This window comes from Micropterus salmoides, unplaced genomic scaffold, assembly GCF_014851395.1.
Source record: "Micropterus salmoides isolate LMB-PRFRI ecotype aquatic unplaced genomic scaffold, ASM1485139v1 Ms_hic_scaffold_8, whole genome shotgun sequence".
NCBI lineage: Eukaryota > Metazoa > Chordata > Actinopteri > Centrarchiformes > Centrarchidae > Micropterus > Micropterus salmoides.
Window position 1 is genome coordinate 18,346,820 of NW_024044570.1, and position 16,428 is coordinate 18,363,247.

At 41.9% G+C, this 16,428-nt stretch overlaps 1 protein-coding gene across 6 annotated transcripts in view; it reads left to right on the plus strand.

The window, feature by feature from the left end:
* The window catches only part of tln2b (talin 2b), an 83,623-nt gene that overhangs the window by 56,290 nt on the left and 10,905 nt on the right, over positions 1 to 16,428 (plus strand). For 2 of the 6 annotated variants that reach the window (XM_038706818.1, XM_038706819.1), the window contains exons 23-47: positions 176 to 289; positions 389 to 523; positions 820 to 948; positions 1,076 to 1,178; positions 2,221 to 2,429; positions 2,863 to 2,982; positions 3,165 to 3,362; positions 3,839 to 3,978; positions 4,917 to 5,010; positions 5,465 to 5,554; positions 5,679 to 5,801; positions 6,418 to 6,561; positions 6,784 to 6,969; positions 7,088 to 7,228; positions 7,958 to 8,139; positions 9,055 to 9,187; positions 9,301 to 9,402; positions 9,513 to 9,683; positions 10,432 to 10,587; positions 11,631 to 11,732; positions 11,863 to 11,982; positions 13,183 to 13,329; positions 14,333 to 14,499; positions 14,890 to 15,073; positions 15,519 to 15,644. In XM_038706818.1, coding sequence (XP_038562746.1) covers positions 176 to 289; positions 389 to 523; positions 820 to 948; positions 1,076 to 1,178; positions 2,221 to 2,429; positions 2,863 to 2,982; positions 3,165 to 3,362; positions 3,839 to 3,978; positions 4,917 to 5,010; positions 5,465 to 5,554; positions 5,679 to 5,801; positions 6,418 to 6,561; positions 6,784 to 6,969; positions 7,088 to 7,228; positions 7,958 to 8,139; positions 9,055 to 9,187; positions 9,301 to 9,402; positions 9,513 to 9,683; positions 10,432 to 10,587; positions 11,631 to 11,732; positions 11,863 to 11,982; positions 13,183 to 13,329; positions 14,333 to 14,499; positions 14,890 to 15,073; positions 15,519 to 15,644 — 3,516 coding nt within the window. The remainder of the gene's footprint in view (positions 1 to 175; positions 290 to 388; positions 524 to 819; positions 949 to 1,075; positions 1,179 to 2,220; positions 2,430 to 2,862; positions 2,983 to 3,164; positions 3,363 to 3,838; positions 3,979 to 4,916; positions 5,011 to 5,464; positions 5,555 to 5,678; positions 5,802 to 6,417; positions 6,562 to 6,783; positions 6,970 to 7,087; positions 7,229 to 7,957; positions 8,140 to 9,054; positions 9,188 to 9,300; positions 9,403 to 9,512; positions 9,684 to 10,431; positions 10,588 to 11,630; positions 11,733 to 11,862; positions 11,983 to 13,182; positions 13,330 to 14,332; positions 14,500 to 14,889; positions 15,074 to 15,518; positions 15,645 to 16,428) is intronic. The other 4 variants (XM_038706822.1, XM_038706823.1, XM_038706820.1 and 1 more) reach the window with 3 other exon arrangements.

Sequence of the window (16,428 nt, forward strand, 5' to 3'; positions counted from 1 at the left end):
TCATGTACACTTTCTCATGTACTCTTCTTACTGGTGTATTAAAAAAAATATGTCAAATAATGTACTGAAAAACAAAATCATATATCTTATACATTTGTAGTCTTGGCAACACTTTTCTCTTTCAATTATGATGGTGTGCATATGAAGCGTACATTAAAGGTATGTTTAAACGCAGGCAGTAGCAGATACTATTCCTCAGCTGGTGCAGGGGATGAGGAGCAGTCAGGCCCAGCCTGAGGAGCTTGGTGCCCAGCTTGCCCTCATCATGGCCAGCCAGACCTTCTTACAGGTTAGACCTTCCACCATGAATAACTCTCTGTCATCAGACACACACACAAAAAAAACGCTCCTTCAGTGCTTATGAATTTGTTGTTGTTGCATCTCTCAGCCGGGAAGTAAGATGGTGACATCTGCAAAGTCAGCAGTTCCGACAGTGGCTGATCAGGCTGCTGCTATGCAACTGGGCCAGTGTGCCAAAAACTTGGCTACCTGCCTGGCCGAGCTAAGGACTGCCACCCAGAAGGTATCTATACATAACACCGTTAGAGATAGCAGGATTTATCTCTTGAAGCTGGAAATTTGTTGTTACCTTGTGTGAAATGTTGTTTGTTGAAAGGCTACACTTATGTAAGCAGAGTTCACTTAGAAATGGCAAGCACAGCATATACTATAGGCAGGGTTGCATGTGAGTAACATTTATGTGTGTGTGTGTGTGTGTGTGTGTGTGTGTGTGTGTGTGTGTGTGTGTGTGTGTGTGTGTGTGTGTGTGTGTGCGCACGCGTGCGTGCGTGCGTGTGTGTGTGTGTGCGGTGTTTGAAGGCCCATGAAGCCTGTGGTCCTCTGGAGATCGATTCAGCCCTCAAAACTGTACAGACGCTCAAGAGTGAACTTCAGGATGCCAAGATGTCTGTCATTGATGCCCAACTCAAACCTCTTCCTGGGGAAACGGTCAGTGCAAAGCAACATGTTCTCTGAAGTTCAGTTGAAACATTATACTGTAGATATCCAACTGTACATAACATGATGAGGCGACCACAGCTATGAATCAAATTTGTGTGTTTTGTCAATCACACAGCTAGAGAAATGTGCGCAGGATTTAGGAAGCACATCTAAGACTGTGGGCTCATCCATGGCCCAGTTGCTGACATGTGCTGCACAGGGCAATGAACATTATACAGGTAAGAGAAGTGTATTCTACATAGAGAGCAGGTCTCAGAAGCTCAAGTATGTGTTTAGTTAAATAAATTCCTTCTGTTTAAAGTAGTTACACGGATAGAGTGGATAGGCGTAATAAATAATAATATATATGGATTGCTGACTATAATTTTTATTGAAAAGTAAGTTGTTCATTTAAACTAAATTCATTGTGAGGATAAAGCAGGCAGAGGAAATAATGACTCCTTTATTTGTCTCATCACTATTTCCTTAAACTGCACCCTTTGAATCCAGCATGGCTTGGCTGTTTTGCTGTCAATTCTGGCTCATTTCAGGATCTCAGAGGAGTAGAGATGAAGACAGATAGAAAATAGCAGTTTTAACGATGAATGCTCCCAGGCAGCACTTCATGCGGTGGCCCAGGGTGCTGCTCGCTACTCATTAATCTTATTTTCACTAGATTTAACATTCCATCAGCAAATGGCTCCACTTGGCTGGTTAATGCAATTTGATGCAATTTGCTGCTTTTCTTCTCGGCTCTATGTATAATAATTTAAGGGCACCTCCCATGCGGGGCCATATTTATTACATTAGCTAATTTATTTAAACAATGAGGGCATTTCAGTATCACAGTTTGTTCTCAGTGTGATACGGCTAGCCCCTGCCAGCTGATTTGCACAATGCTATTACAATTTTAGCAAAGACAGGAAATACACATACCTCTCAGTTTGTACTGCTTAAATGGGCCTATGGCAAAGTAAAACTAATGAGACTGAAATTACTGTTAAATAAAATGTCAGTTTCAATTTACACAGAAAAATACTTACTCTCACTACATAACACAAGAATTTGAACATTATATTTCCTCTATTTCTGTAGAATCTTACACCCATGTAACATCTATAGTTACTACAGTAAATGTCTGTGATGCACATGAAATGGTCAGTCTGTATCTCACCTTGTTGTATTTACTGGTATTATTTGGTTTGCTTCGCAATATTCTCTCTATCATTGTCCCTATGATCAAAAGTATTTATTGTCACTTCAATGTGTGGGTGACTGCAGGTGTGGCTGCCAGAGAAACAGCGCAGGCTCTAAGGACACTGGCTCAAGCAGCCAGAGGAGTGGCAGCCAGCACCAAGGAGCCTCAGGCTGCAGCTGCAATGCTGGACTCAGCCCAGTTTGTCATGGAGGGCTCTGCCATGCTGATCCATGAAGCCCATCAGGCCCTGGTTCATCCAGGAGATGCTGAGAGTCAGCAGAGACTGGCACAGGTAGCATAGCTCCCAGTTATATATACCCCAGAAGCAGTGACATTCATGTAGCGATCACATTGTTCCTCTCAGGCCCATCTCTCTCTCCGTCCTCTACTGATTTGTAAACATTTCTTCTTTCCATAACAATCATCCCCTCTAAGCGTTGCTATTTTCTCTCTGCTCTGCCTCTCGCCTAGTATTCCTCTCTCAGGAGTGCCAGAGTAAAACTGTTCATTCTCCTGCAGCCCTTCAGGGGATAAACATATTGTTTGGCATATATCTGTGACAGCAGCATAAATTAGTGACACGGATTACTGTGCACCGCTGTGAGCCCAATTTGCATTTGAGATGTTTTTCCCCTTATAGCTTTGCTCTGGGACTTTGTGTTGTGTGGTGCATTGTTAGAATGACTAATGGCAGTCCATTGACAGAGCGTTGTGCTGTGTTTCAGGTGGCCAAAGCAGTGTCACACTCCCTGAATAATTGTGTGAATTGCCTGCCAGGCCAGAAGGATGTTGATATGGCCCTCAGGAGCATCGGGGAGGCCAGCAAGAAGCTGCTGGTGGACATTGTGAGTCCTGCCCAGGTTTTTCCTCAGGGATTACATTTAGTGTATTTGTATTTAAACAAAAACATCTGTACTGAACACATAGATTCTAAAATCACCCCATAACTGAATGGGTTAATTTCATTTGACTTGATTTTTTGATATCCTGCAGTATGCCCTAATTGATGTGTGTCTTGTCTTTGAAGCTCCCTCTCTGCAGTAAGACATTCCAGGAGGCCCAGACTGATCTGAACCACACAGCAGCTGAACTCAACCACTCTGCAGGCGAGGTCGTCCACTCCTCTCGTGGAACCAGCAGCCAGCTGGCTGCGGCCTCAGGGAAATTCAGCCAGGACTTTGATGAGTTCCTGGATGCTGGCATTGAAATGGCAGGACACACCCAAGTAGGTTTGAAACAGTTCAGTGGTAAGCCACTGCCACACATGGAGAAGAGCGTTCAAACCTTTGATGGATGAATGTAAAAGTGTAATGCTTAATGTTCAAGCTCATATTTTTGTGTCACTTTATTACCTTAGCTATTTAAGTCATTTGTTAATTAGACCTTTTCATCCAATTCACTTAGGAAAATGATTGTCCCCAAGAGCTCCAACACAGTCCGATGTAATGAGATCTTGTGATGTTCTTTTTCTGGTTATTTTGCTCATTAATTTGAAAAGATTGTCTGGGATTGGAGTTGATGTAGCATGACACCCGAGCTTAAATCAGGCTCAAAGAGGCTTGCTTAGTGAGGAACGTGAATATAGGTGGTAGGGACACATTAAATACAATGCTGCATATAGTAAGTACTTTGTGTTTTTGTAACTATATTTAATACAGCTCTAACAATCATCTGTGTTTGTCTTTGTACTTGCCTCTGCAGAGCCAGGATGACCAGATCCAAGTCATAGGTAATCTGAAGAACATCTCAATGGCGTCCAGTAAGCTGCTGCTAGCTGCCAAGTCTCTGTCTGTGGATCCAGGTGCAGCCAATGCTAAGAATCTTCTGGCTGTGGCAGCAAGGTGCGATAAGATGCAGATAGTCTCTTCATTTGTTTCTAATGCAAATCATACAGCATTTGCTAGTAAACTGAACCAATTGGTTCTACATATGAATCGTGGTCCATATTCAAGCCTGTTGCAAGTTATTGTTATTATTAATATTTGCTTAAATCACTGAAGACACCCTGCCTATATTTGGGACAGGCATCTATATGGGACATGCCTTTAATTCCTTTACAATGCCGGTAAATTTGAATAAATATTACTTTTGTGCTCATTATTTCAATAAAATAAATAAACGATTGAATTGTGAAGAATCTAACTGATCTAACAATGTGTATCATGTCCATAATGACAAATGTTTAAACATTTTAATTTGGTATGCACAATCTAAGCAGCTTAGAATTAGCTCATGCAGGTGATGCGGTTGGCTTTAAGAGGTTTCATATAGCCAAAGAACTTCTATAAAAACCAGACCAGGCTTCTAATTGAGACCTGTGTTTATTTGACAAAACATGCAGCCACATTAGAAACGACAGTCGTCTAGGCTTTTAACTGAAGTTTAACGGTAAATGTCGCAAAACGTCTCCCGTCTGCATCTGTATGCCACTCTTAAGCTGTGACTGTTCGGCTTTGCTAGATGTAGCCTCCCCCTAGTGAGAAGACAGGCAGCTGGTCCCGCAGGGCTTTGGGGCTGACTGACTTCTCTCTGTCTAATTAGGAGATAGAAGCCTGGGCTAGAGCCTGTCTGTGCTCAGCAAGGCTGAACACAAACTCAAGACAATCTCTGTACTCCTGTGCGCTGTGTTAGCCTATCGCAGTGAGAGGCCAGCAGTGCCATGCTTGAACAGGGGAGCTAAAAGCATGTGCGAGTGAGTGTGAGTGAAGCCAGGCTGTGCGTGCATGCAGAGAACACATGTGAGAGCTAAAACGCCTGTGTGGCTGCCTGTGTGTTTCAGGGCAGTGACAGAGAGTATTAACCAGCTGATCACACTCTGTACCCAGCAAGCAGCAGGACAAAAGGAGTGTGACAACGCCTTGAGGGAGTTGGAGGTAGCCGTCCTCACATACACTGTACCACACACAGACCTGTTTTCTATTGCCTTTACATGCCTGTATGTTTTTCATCAGGGGAACTAGTTGCATTTGTTCACCCTTGCCTTCCATTTATTTTGCATTTGGTTACTCCCATAGAGCCTTTCATTGTCAATGGACATTTAATTCAGTGATTAGTGAAAGTAGTGACAATGGCTGAACAACAGCATTTTGCATACTGAAGCCTAAATTCATGTACTTACTACGCAAGTAACTGAAAATGACAATAAGGCTGTGTATATTGATTAAGGCTTGATTAGCAGGGAATTATATTCTCATCAGCTTGATTTAAATTTTTACTGTTTCCTTTTTCAAATCTAAATGAAGTGGCTGATAAAAGTGTAAAATCATAGCAGGAATGTTCAGTGGTGTGTCCATTGTGGTTTCAATTATCATCTCTGTTTGTGTACAGGCTGTCAGAGGGCTCCTAGATAATCCCAATGAGCCTGTCAGTGAACTCTCCTACTTTGACTGCATCGAGAGTGTCATGGAGAATTCAAAGGTACAGGCTTTCAAAATAATTGCTTGGACTATACACTTTAACTGTCAGAGAGAGATATTTTGCATGGCAGGCAGCTGAAGATCTCATTTGTACACTCATTTTGTCCTTTTCCACATTGCCTCAGGTCCTAGGAGAGTCAATGGCAGGCATTTCTCAGCACTGTAAGACCGGTGATGTGGTAGCCTTTGGGGAGAGCGTGGGTGTGGCGTCCAAGGCTCTGTGTGGGCTGACAGAGGCTGCAGGACAGGTGAGATCACAGCATGGTACTTACTCACTTACCATGAGTTACCATGCTTCTGCTCTCATCTCACTTTTCTGCCATAGTTTTTAATATATGCTTAGAATTAATCGCATTACATTTCAATCAGGGAAAAAAACAATTTAAGCCTTTACACGGTTGACACAGCCCTCTAAACAATACATGAAAAGAAATTCAAACATCTTGACATGGTGGAAATAATGGCATTTACACCCTAGCAGGACATTTTCCATTGGAAACCATGACAGTGAGGCGGGTTGAGCCAGGTTTCATTGGAGGTTTTACAGACTCCTACCCCTTAAGCTCTAAAATAACATGCTCACCTCCATGCAACATTCAGTTTCCTTTTCTGGAAAAGGGCACTCTGACAGATTTTTTGTTCCCTCTGCTTATCTACTCCCCTGAAATGTAACATGTATACAGTATGAATTCATGTATGTATCTGTTCAGTTCATGTATTCATGTATGTATGTCAGAGAACGTGGACTGCATGTGGGGGATGTTTACTTGTCTGTGACAACAAATGGGACCTTTTAGGACAATAAAGAACCTGTCTAGTGGCAAACGGATGCATTAATTTAACTCTTTGTTTTCTGCCCTGTAGGCCTCTTATCTTGTAGGTGTGTCTGATCCCAATAGTCAGTCAGGCCACGAGGGGCTCGTTGATCCTATCCAGTTTGCACGGGCCCACCAGGCTATACAGATGGCTTGTCAGAACTTAGTGGACCCAGCCAGTAGTCCCTCACAGGTAAGAAGTGTGGGGCTTGTGGACCATTCCCTGGCATATGTGGATTGCACTTGGGACAGCAGTGTATATAGATCTCTTGTGACTTGAATTATATGGCTCATTAAGTTTGAAAACCTTAAAATCGACCTGAATGTCGCAAATCATTTACTCTACACACCTTACCGCAATTCCTCGTTTTATACCACACTGCTTCCTATTTGTTGTTGTTTCTCTGTTTGTCAGGTGTTGTCTGCAGCAACAATTGTAGCCAAGCACACTTCAGCTCTCTGTAACGCCTGCCGCCTGGCTTCCTCTAAAACCTCCAACCCTGTGGCTAGGAGGCAGTTTGTCCAGTCAGCCAAAGAGGTGGCTAACACCACAGCCAACCTTGTCAAAACCATCAAGGTCAACTCCCCATCTGATCAAAACGTTGAGTGTAAATTTGTTACAAAATTCTTCCATCATGTGAGAAGCTGTGAATGTGTGTGTATAATTAAGTTACTAGCAAAAATCCAAATACTCATATGGCGTTGGCGTCTTGTTTCAGGCCTTAGATGGGGATTTTTCAGAAGAAAATAGAAACAGGTGCCGTGTTGCTACAACCCCACTTCTTGAGGCTGTAGAAAACCTGTCTACTTTTGCCAACAACCCTGAGTTTGCGAGCATCCCAGCTCAGATCAGCAACGAGGTATTCATCAATTTTGATGCTTGTTTGTAATGCCCCCTTTTGAACATTTTTCATTAATTTTTTCCCACAGTTTCTCATGATTTAACGGAATGAAAATGAATGGCAATCTGTTATCATGTTCTCTGCTCTCAGAAACATCCAATTTGTCATTTTTTTCCCACTCACCCTGCAGAGGATCTTGAAGCTACTCTTCAGAGAAATTTAATGAATAAGTTTGTGACTTCTGCACTCAATCCTCTTGAAACAGGCACTTTTATGTGAGCCAACACAGAAAGGTTTGTACAGCGAACATGAGGCGGGAATTGGATTGAGAGTGAGGTCCAATTTTCCCTTTTCTTTTAATGTCAAGAAAAGACTGAAGGAGAGAGATGGATTTTTATTTTTCAATCTGAGCAGAACATTTCTCTCACAGTTCTCTAAAAGCTTTATGGCTGTAATCTTTTGGAGGGCAGTGTTTAACGGCACTCTTTCTCAACACAGCTGCTCTAATCTTCAGCTTGTTAATCTAATTGTCGAGGGAGGCTTTGGCTCGGATCATAAAGACTGAAGGTGTTTCTTCCTGCATCTGTGTAAAGCTGCCCTTCTAATCTCATCCCTCCTTTTGATTGCACCTTTGATCTCTCTAAGGTAGTCAAGGAATATTAACAACTGTGTCCATACCAATGTGGCTAGCGCTTTGCTGTTACCTGGGCTGGTGTTTTACCTGCACTCACTTTTTCATTTCCACAGGGCTCGGCCTCCCAGGAGCCTATTGTGCGATCAGCCCGCTCCATGCTCGATAGCTCCACTTACCTTTTAGAAACAGCCCGCTCGCTGGTCCTCAACCCCAAAGATCCTCCCACCTGGTCGATACTAGCTGGCCACTCCAGAACAGTTTCTGACTCCATCAAGAGCCTCATCACCTCCATCAGGTTTGTATTAATCCCACTTACTGCCACATCTGTCTCTGCAGGATTATCCTGAATCAAAGTTTATAATGGTTTGCTCACAGTTGGTGGGGCAAAAAAAGTTTCTGAAACCAGAGGGCTTATTCTGTGATGTCTGTTCAGCTAAGCAATAAATTGCTACATTAGTTTATATCTGCTGAGATTCCCGCTGCCTTGTAATAGATTAGTGAACAAGATAGAGCAGTGATGAGATGATGAGCCACAGTGGATCTGCCACACATTTTTATCAAAGCTAGGGCCCCTCCCACTTATATCTTCATCATCATCCTCCAATCATATTAATTAGTTATTAGAGCAGCTAAGCCCCAGAAGAGACTGCATTTGGTTATAACCTGCCTATCGTTATGCTTTAAAGGAATACATCGTCATTCTGGGAAATATGTTTATTCACTCTCTTGTCAAGAGTTAAATTAAAAGATTGAGACCTCCCTGATCTCTGTATCCTAAATATGAAGCTAAAGCCAGCAGCTGATTAGCTAGTCTCAGCATAAAGACTGGAGGGTCCATCATGGTGAAGACAAGACGCCAGGAAGTCACTGTTGCGGGCCAAAAAATAGTCCTGCACAAAACCGCCTGTAAAATCACAACACGACCAAATTTACGATTTCCCCTTTTTAAAAATCAAGCTGTTTCTAATTGCTTCCTCTCTTTATGCTAAGCTAAGATAATCGGCAGCTGGCTGCACCTTCATATTTAACATATAGATATGACAAGGGTTTCAATTTTCTCATCTCACTGTTGTTAGAAAAGAGAGAAAAAAGCATTTCTCAAACTATTTCTTTAGATTAAATGTGGACTTTTTTAATTGATGTACTTGTTATTTGCACAGTAATGTGCAAATGTTTTTATGTATGCATTTTTCAATGTTTCTGATGACAGGGACAAGGCACCAGGACAGAGGGAGTGTGATTACTCCATTGATAACATCAATAAGTGTATCCGGGACATTGAGCAAGCTTCCCTCGCTGCCGTTGGGCAGACCTTGCCCTGCAGAGATGATATCTCCATGGAAGTGAGTACAAGTAACCCATCAGCTTCATCTTGTCCAAGAGAATGAACTTAATGGGATCTGTAGTCTATATTGTGTGACTTGAACCGTAATTCTGTGCCGTTGTAACTCACCAGGCACTACAGGAGCAGCTAACATCCTCTGTGCAGGAGATAGGGCATCTGATTGATCCCGTCTCCACAGCGGCCCGAGGCGAGGCTGCCCAACTAGGACACAAGGTGCTGGTCTGGCCATATATCCCTTCATCCCCTCTGGATTTAGAAAGAAAAGTCTGTTTTCTATCTTACGAATCCTTCCTCAGACAGCTCTCTTAAACTCATTCTCCCAGGTAACCCAGCTGGCCAGTTACTTCGATCCACTCATTGTGGCATCGGTGGGCCTGGCCTCTAAGCTGCACGACCACCAGCAGCAGATGACCATCCTAGACCAGACCAAGACCCTGTCTGAGTCTGCCCTACAGATGCTCTATGCTGCCAAGGAAGGCGGGGGAAACCCAAAGGTACTAGGCAGTTAGGCATATAGGGCATATAGCTACAGTGTGTGCCTGACATGAACAACGGTGACCTGTGATAGTAAGCAAAATTTCAGCTTGTCAATACAGTAATGCAGGCATATTTTCCCATGGTAGATCTTTTTAAGATGATCATACCATTCCTCCCTGCTGAGCATTAAAAATGTCCTAAAAATGGCCTCAGCTTCTGTAACTCGCTATTATATGTTCTTCTCTCAACTTTAAGTCATCAAACTCAGACAGAACAAAGTGACAGGAGTTCTTAGTAGATTTTATGGCTCTATTAGTGTTGGAATTGAAGATTTTAGTGAAAATGTTTTGAAAATTTAAAAACTTCTAATCCCATTCTCTGATGGTTCTGCCGTTGCTCAAACTCAGTCACAAAATAATAAAATAAGCTACTGAGGAACTTCTGTTGTCTCATAGGACTGCCTGTCTACCTGTCTACTCCTGCTTACATTTGAATAATTAACATTTTTCTGGTTTTTTTTTCATTATTTCATTTCATTTACTGTATAGTATGTGCACTGTTATTTTGATTTTGAAGTTGTAGTTTGAATTATTAGAAAATAGGGTGGTTCAAGCCCTTACAGCCTGGTGACGTGTCCTCTAGTGAGACACTGAGTACCTAGCAGCTGTAGGGACACTCTGGAGCTGTTGTCAAGCTGATAAATATCTTTCTGGCTAGACCAAGACAGTGTCATAGAAACATTAATCAGCTCGACTGTGTCCACAGGCGTCCCACACCCACGATGCCATTTCTGAAGCAGCCCAGCTGATGAAGGAGGCTGTGGACGACATCATGGTGACTTTGAATGAGGCGGCCAGTGAAGGTGGCATGGTGGGGGGCATGGTGGAGTCCATCGCTGAGGCCATGGGAAGGGTAAGTAAGGTGTGTTTGTGTGTGTTTTGATAGAGAATGCATGCACGGTATGTGTGATATCATCTCATGAGAAGTCTGCTCAGGTGGTTTAAACAGATTTTATGTTGACACTTATTCCCTATCTTAATTGTCTGAAGGCAACATGAGCTGTCCAAATAAGAGTAATCCCACAGTGGGTGTGCTGAGAATGTGTCCTTGTCAGTGACTCTCATTAGTCCACTCGTTGACAAGTTTTAAGTCCGCAGCCCACTGGTGATGTTAGCTGTCACTCATCCTGCTGGGGGACATGTCACTGTGTTGACAGCGCAGTTAATAATTGACGATGTTCTGCGCATACTCAGACATATACGCTTGGCTCAGATCTTATCCTTTATTTAAAATGTTCTTCCTTGGGTTTTTATTTCACCCTCAGCTTGAACATAGCATGGTAACCATCATTAAAACACCATTAGCAAATATAAAGTGGAACACTTTACAACAATACATACATAAAATGGGTTATATTCACACTAATGGCTTTTTAATTGTTAAGAAATTATATATCAATTAAGAAGTTGTACTATAAAAGGACTTGGGTTGCTAAATGGTGTGCATCCAATATTGGTATTCCCAGCACACCCCAATTTATCTTTGTAGTGGCCTCTTAAATGAATCACACTAAGTTTGGACCCCCTACAATAATGTACCTTCTAGAAGAAGGCTACAAAGTGTTGAGGCTGTCTGTTAATTAGTGACATCCATCAATGTACTAAACTTTAAATGTTTTTTTCTATAGCCTGACTGATACTAGATTTTAATGCCGACATCTGTACTTCAGAGTTCAAAAATATAGCACATAACATAAACATATTTTTGATAAAAATTCCTTAAATTTGGTTATCAAAGATATGTAACGCATATATTTACTGAGCTGGGCACTTTTTAGTTGAGCAGTAAGCAAAACCAAACTAAATCAAAATTCTCACGTAATTGTGAAGTTCCTAGTGTAAAAACACATAGGATAGCCATGTAAGCTCTAAAATAAATAAATACTAAAGGTTTGGTCCTCACAGTTGGATGAAGGAACACCTCCAGAACCTGAGGGCTCCTTTGTGGACTACCAGACCACAATGGTGAAGTTCTCCAAGGCCATCGCTATCACTGCACAGGAGATGGTGAGTGCAATAATGTCTGACTCTGTGTGTTTTCCATTACATTTCCAATCTACAATGGCAATATTTGCCAGTACAGCTAAAGAAACATTAATGTGCCTCTGCTGACAATGTATGTGCTCTCTTTCACCAGATGACTAAATCTGTAACTTGCCCTGAGGAGCTCGGTGGCCTTGCCTCTCAGGTGACAGTGGACTATGGACAGCTAGCACACCAAGGACGCCTGGCTGCTGCCACTGCAGAGCCAGAAGAGGTGAGAAGCCATGCCCTCTGTCCTATGGAGTGTGTGGGCAAAATTACATACTCTTATGAAAAATGTAAAGGGTAACTTTGATATTTTTCAACCTTCAACCTATTTTCCTATGTTTTTGTTTATATGTGACTAATTGGGACGACATTTTTTGAAATTGGTCCAGTATTGAATGAGTGCGCTGTGTGTATCTGTCTTATGGAAGGGATCCCTACAGAGATAGACCTTTTTTAGAAAAAGGATTAGATAAAAGTAAGATCTTTTTGTTTAATGAGAAACAGTCGCTATATCGCTGTTGTCAAAGCCACCAGACTCATCACAAAAATAGTAAATTTAACTCTCTGGTCTACCGCTGACTGGATCAGTTTGTTTGAGTTATTGTGTGACTTTGGTGTTTTTAACCCTTGAAAACATGCTGTTTTTATCAGTGGAGTCCGGTGGCTTTACTCTTTGACGGGGCGTAATTGCCCACAAGGATTACAATGCAGCCCTGTTTTGCTGCTGCCAACTGCAGCACGCTCGCTCAATACTGGATCAGTTTCTAAACATGTTGTCCCAATTAGTCACATAGACACAAAAACATGGGAAAATAAGGTCCAGGGTGAAAAATCCCGAAGGTACCCTTAAACACATAACGCCGTATATCTCTTTGCAATTGTGCCCCTGAGATGTCAGACTGAAATATCAGCTTAGGTCTGCATTTTACACCCAAAATGCTTTTGGATGTATTCACTCACGCTCTGATCAGAGCAGATGTTTGGTGTTCTTTCATATGACACCCTTTCTTTAAGGCTGCTTCGGACAGTGTGAGATCAAACAGAAATATACCCTTTCAGCATCCATCGCTGTTGACACACACACTCTGTTCTATGTAATCCAGCAATATGTGGAAACATTGCACGAATAAGCACATAGCTCTTATCAATATCTTGTATATAACAGGCTGCTGGAAACCCTGCTGGTTACCATAGTGACATTGTGCCTCTATGAGTCTAAAAGCCTATAGTGATGCTTATAATGAAGTACCACCCACCCATGAATCTCAGTCTGGAAATTAAAGGTGTAGTGTGCCACCATCAGCATTCCCTCTCTGAGCTTAAAATCATTTTTCATCCACCCCGCTGGATAAGAGATTGTAATTGTGTACTACAGTGACGCAAATGAGAAGATGCGGTGTAAGTCCATGCCTGGTTATGCTTTCAGGTTGGTTTCCAGATAAGGACACGGGTGCAAGAGCTTGGCCATGGCTGTATCTACCTGGTCCAGAAGGCTGGAGCCCTACAGCTCAGTCCCACTGACAGCTTCTCCAAAAGGGAACTTATTGAGTGTGCCCGTGCAGTCACAGAGAAGGTAAGCCATGAGGACGGAAACTGATACAGCACCTTTAACTTTTGCAGAAGGAATTCTTTATTTTTATATACATCTTGACTCTTGAAGGGAAGTCTGTTTTTGCCGTTATTTTCCATCTCTGCTGTTAGAAGTTTGAAAACAGCATCAACTCAGCATTAGCATTTTTATGAAAATATATTCCCCACATCGCTCAGCACAGTTGCTGTGTATATATACCTATTTAAATAAAGTCATGTAAGTGTGTGCAAGTTTTAAGAAGAAGCAGTTCAGATGTGAATAATTTTTTACTATACTGTAGCTGAGAGATATCCTTTGAATTATTATTTGTTATTTATTATTTTTTATGGTTTAGCTTTAGCCTTAATATTGAACTAGTATAGAGTCAGAAGCATATAGGTTTAATATATGTTATTTTAGGTAGTAGAACTGGTGATTTACTGTATTATTGTACTAGTCATGCAGGTCATGAGAGCATGCTCTCACATCCTCACACTGTGCAGTTAATAATATTACCTATGTCTCCCTGCTGTGACCCTGGCAGCAGTATAGCCATGCTGCTCACACATTAGAATTTCTCTCCACTATGAGTCAATGATTTGATTCAGGCCTCCTATCAAACTTGAAAAATCTGTGGTGTCACGTTTGCTGACACGTGGAGCTTGTGCCTCGTTCAAACATACCTCTCAGGGTTTTACATTTGTTTATGAGTCTTCAGGAAAGATGTGTGATTTGCAGAGTCAGGCTCATTGGCTTAATTTGATTGTGCAGCAGACTCTGATTTGATTCACATTTAATCCAGCTCTCTTTTCTTACTTCCAGTGTCCTCTTTTAATCCATCTCGTCCACATCTTTTACTCTAAACATTTGCAACCTCAAATACCTGGTTTATAAAGATTCGACCAACGTCATTTAAAGAGGATGTTTAATCATTAAACATATGCAATGCATACAGAAACTGGGGTTATTTAAAGCTGTTTTTACACCTATGCTGTGCACGTTCCAGGTGTCCTTGGTACTCTCAGCACTGCAGGCAGGAAACAAAGGCACCCAGGCCTGTATCACAGCAGCCAGCGCTGTTTCTGGCATTATCGCTGACCTGGACACCACCATCATGTTCGCCTCAGCTGGAACACTGAACCCTGAGAATGAAGAGTCTTTTGCTGACCACAGGTACAATGGCTTCGCCACCAGCAAAACAGAGAGATAATGTAAAATGAAAACCTCTTAACAACAAAAAAACGAAACACGTGATAATGTTAAACATGAGCAATAGAGTAAGAGCCTATTTTGTATACTATGAGTTAAGTTACTAAGATTTCAGTTCATAGGTTTTTACACTGCAACACCAGGGCTCCATTTTTCTTTTGATGACTCACTCAGGAAAAGTTGAGTTTGCCAATAAAGCTGAATATTCAGATGCATTTCCCATAATGAATGTAAATTGAAAATTGTCCTTACTAAACACACGTTCTACTAGAAAAACAACAGCTTTCTTTCATATTCCCGGTACTTGAGTGTGACTGTGCAGCAGATTGTGACAGAATGTGTCCCGTCCCTCAGGGAGAGCATCTTGAAGACAGCCAAGGCGCTGGTTGAGGACACCAAGCTGCTGGTTGCTGGAGCTGCGTCCAGCCAGGAGAAACTGGCCCAGGCTGCCCAGTCCTCAGCCAAGACCATCACCCAGCTTACTGAGGTGGTTAAACTGGGAGCGACCAGCATGGGCTCTGACGACCCAGAGACACAGGTGACGAAATTCTATATAACATTTACAATCAAGAATGTCTAATACAACGACAGATGTTTCAGCTATATGTAGTCAGTTGTATACCTTCATATGTAGTCAGTTGTATGCCTTTATTTTTCTAACAATCTTTTATCCAGCTGCACAGAGCTTTAACCACCTTTGCAATCCATTATCTTTATAATATTCTGTCATATTAGTTATCTAGAATGAATGTCTTTTATCTTTCTGTACATCCAGTGTTCATCTGTGTAATTGCAGTTACATCTGATACACATTGTGTCTCCACTTTCCCCTGTGTGTATGCCTCTATCTCTGCCCTCCACTAAGTCTGAAGTACCATGACTAGGTGTGAGTGATAAGGGCTGCAGTGTTAAATCCTCTCCCCGGGGTGTTAAACCTATACTCTGACCATTGTGCCGTATTGATACCAGCTCTATCTCCTCAGGTGGTTCTGATAAACGCGGTGCGGGATGTGGCCAAGGCTCTTGCTGAACTCATTGGTGCCACCAAATGTGCCGCCGGCAAGCCAGCTGATGACCCCTCCATGTATCAGCTGAAGAGCGCTGCCAAGGTAAAGGCAAAGACCGCTCAAACAAATCTCTATTGATTTCAACAACTCAAGTCTTGAATTTATTATTCAGCCTATGCCTCCTAGCTGAGAGGATACTGGGTGTAAATGTGTATTCTACAAAAGTACTCTTTGTTTTACTGATGTGTTTAGTTTGACGTATCTGATAGCAAATAGTAAGGCTTTTTCAAAAGAATGATATGACAGTCCTTATCAGCGTTTGTAAGGTATTCTCCTTTTCTGTCATATCTGTATCTGGGACTAAACACACCACTAAGACAGAAATTGTGTGCATGCATTTGTGCATGTAAGAGAGAGAGGATTGGTATGCTTTACCAAGAACCTTCTGTGTCTGTAACCACAGGACATTTTGTGTTATGAGCGTTGAGACTTCAGTAGTTCAAGTTTTTGAATCAGCGTGACTGTCAAGACCTGATCTAAGTGAAATTTCAAATAAAGCTCAGCCTAACAATTCTATTTCTCACATCAAGGCAGTGGATTTCTAACTCAAAAACACTAGTTTGAGTCTGCCTATTAATGGAGGGACAACTCCACATTAAATAGGTGAAACAAATGGGCAAAACATCACAAAAAGCAACACACAAAGAATTCTTCTTCAAGAACAAACAGACATGCCATAGATGTTGTATGTGCAGAAATATCAATTGTTGAATTACAATATAAAATAAATAAAAAGGAAAGCTTCAGGCAAGTTGTAGTTTTCTTATAAAGACTTGATCAGAGAAAAGATGTTTTGCGCAAGGTGCCGAGAGTTGTACTCTTTGTC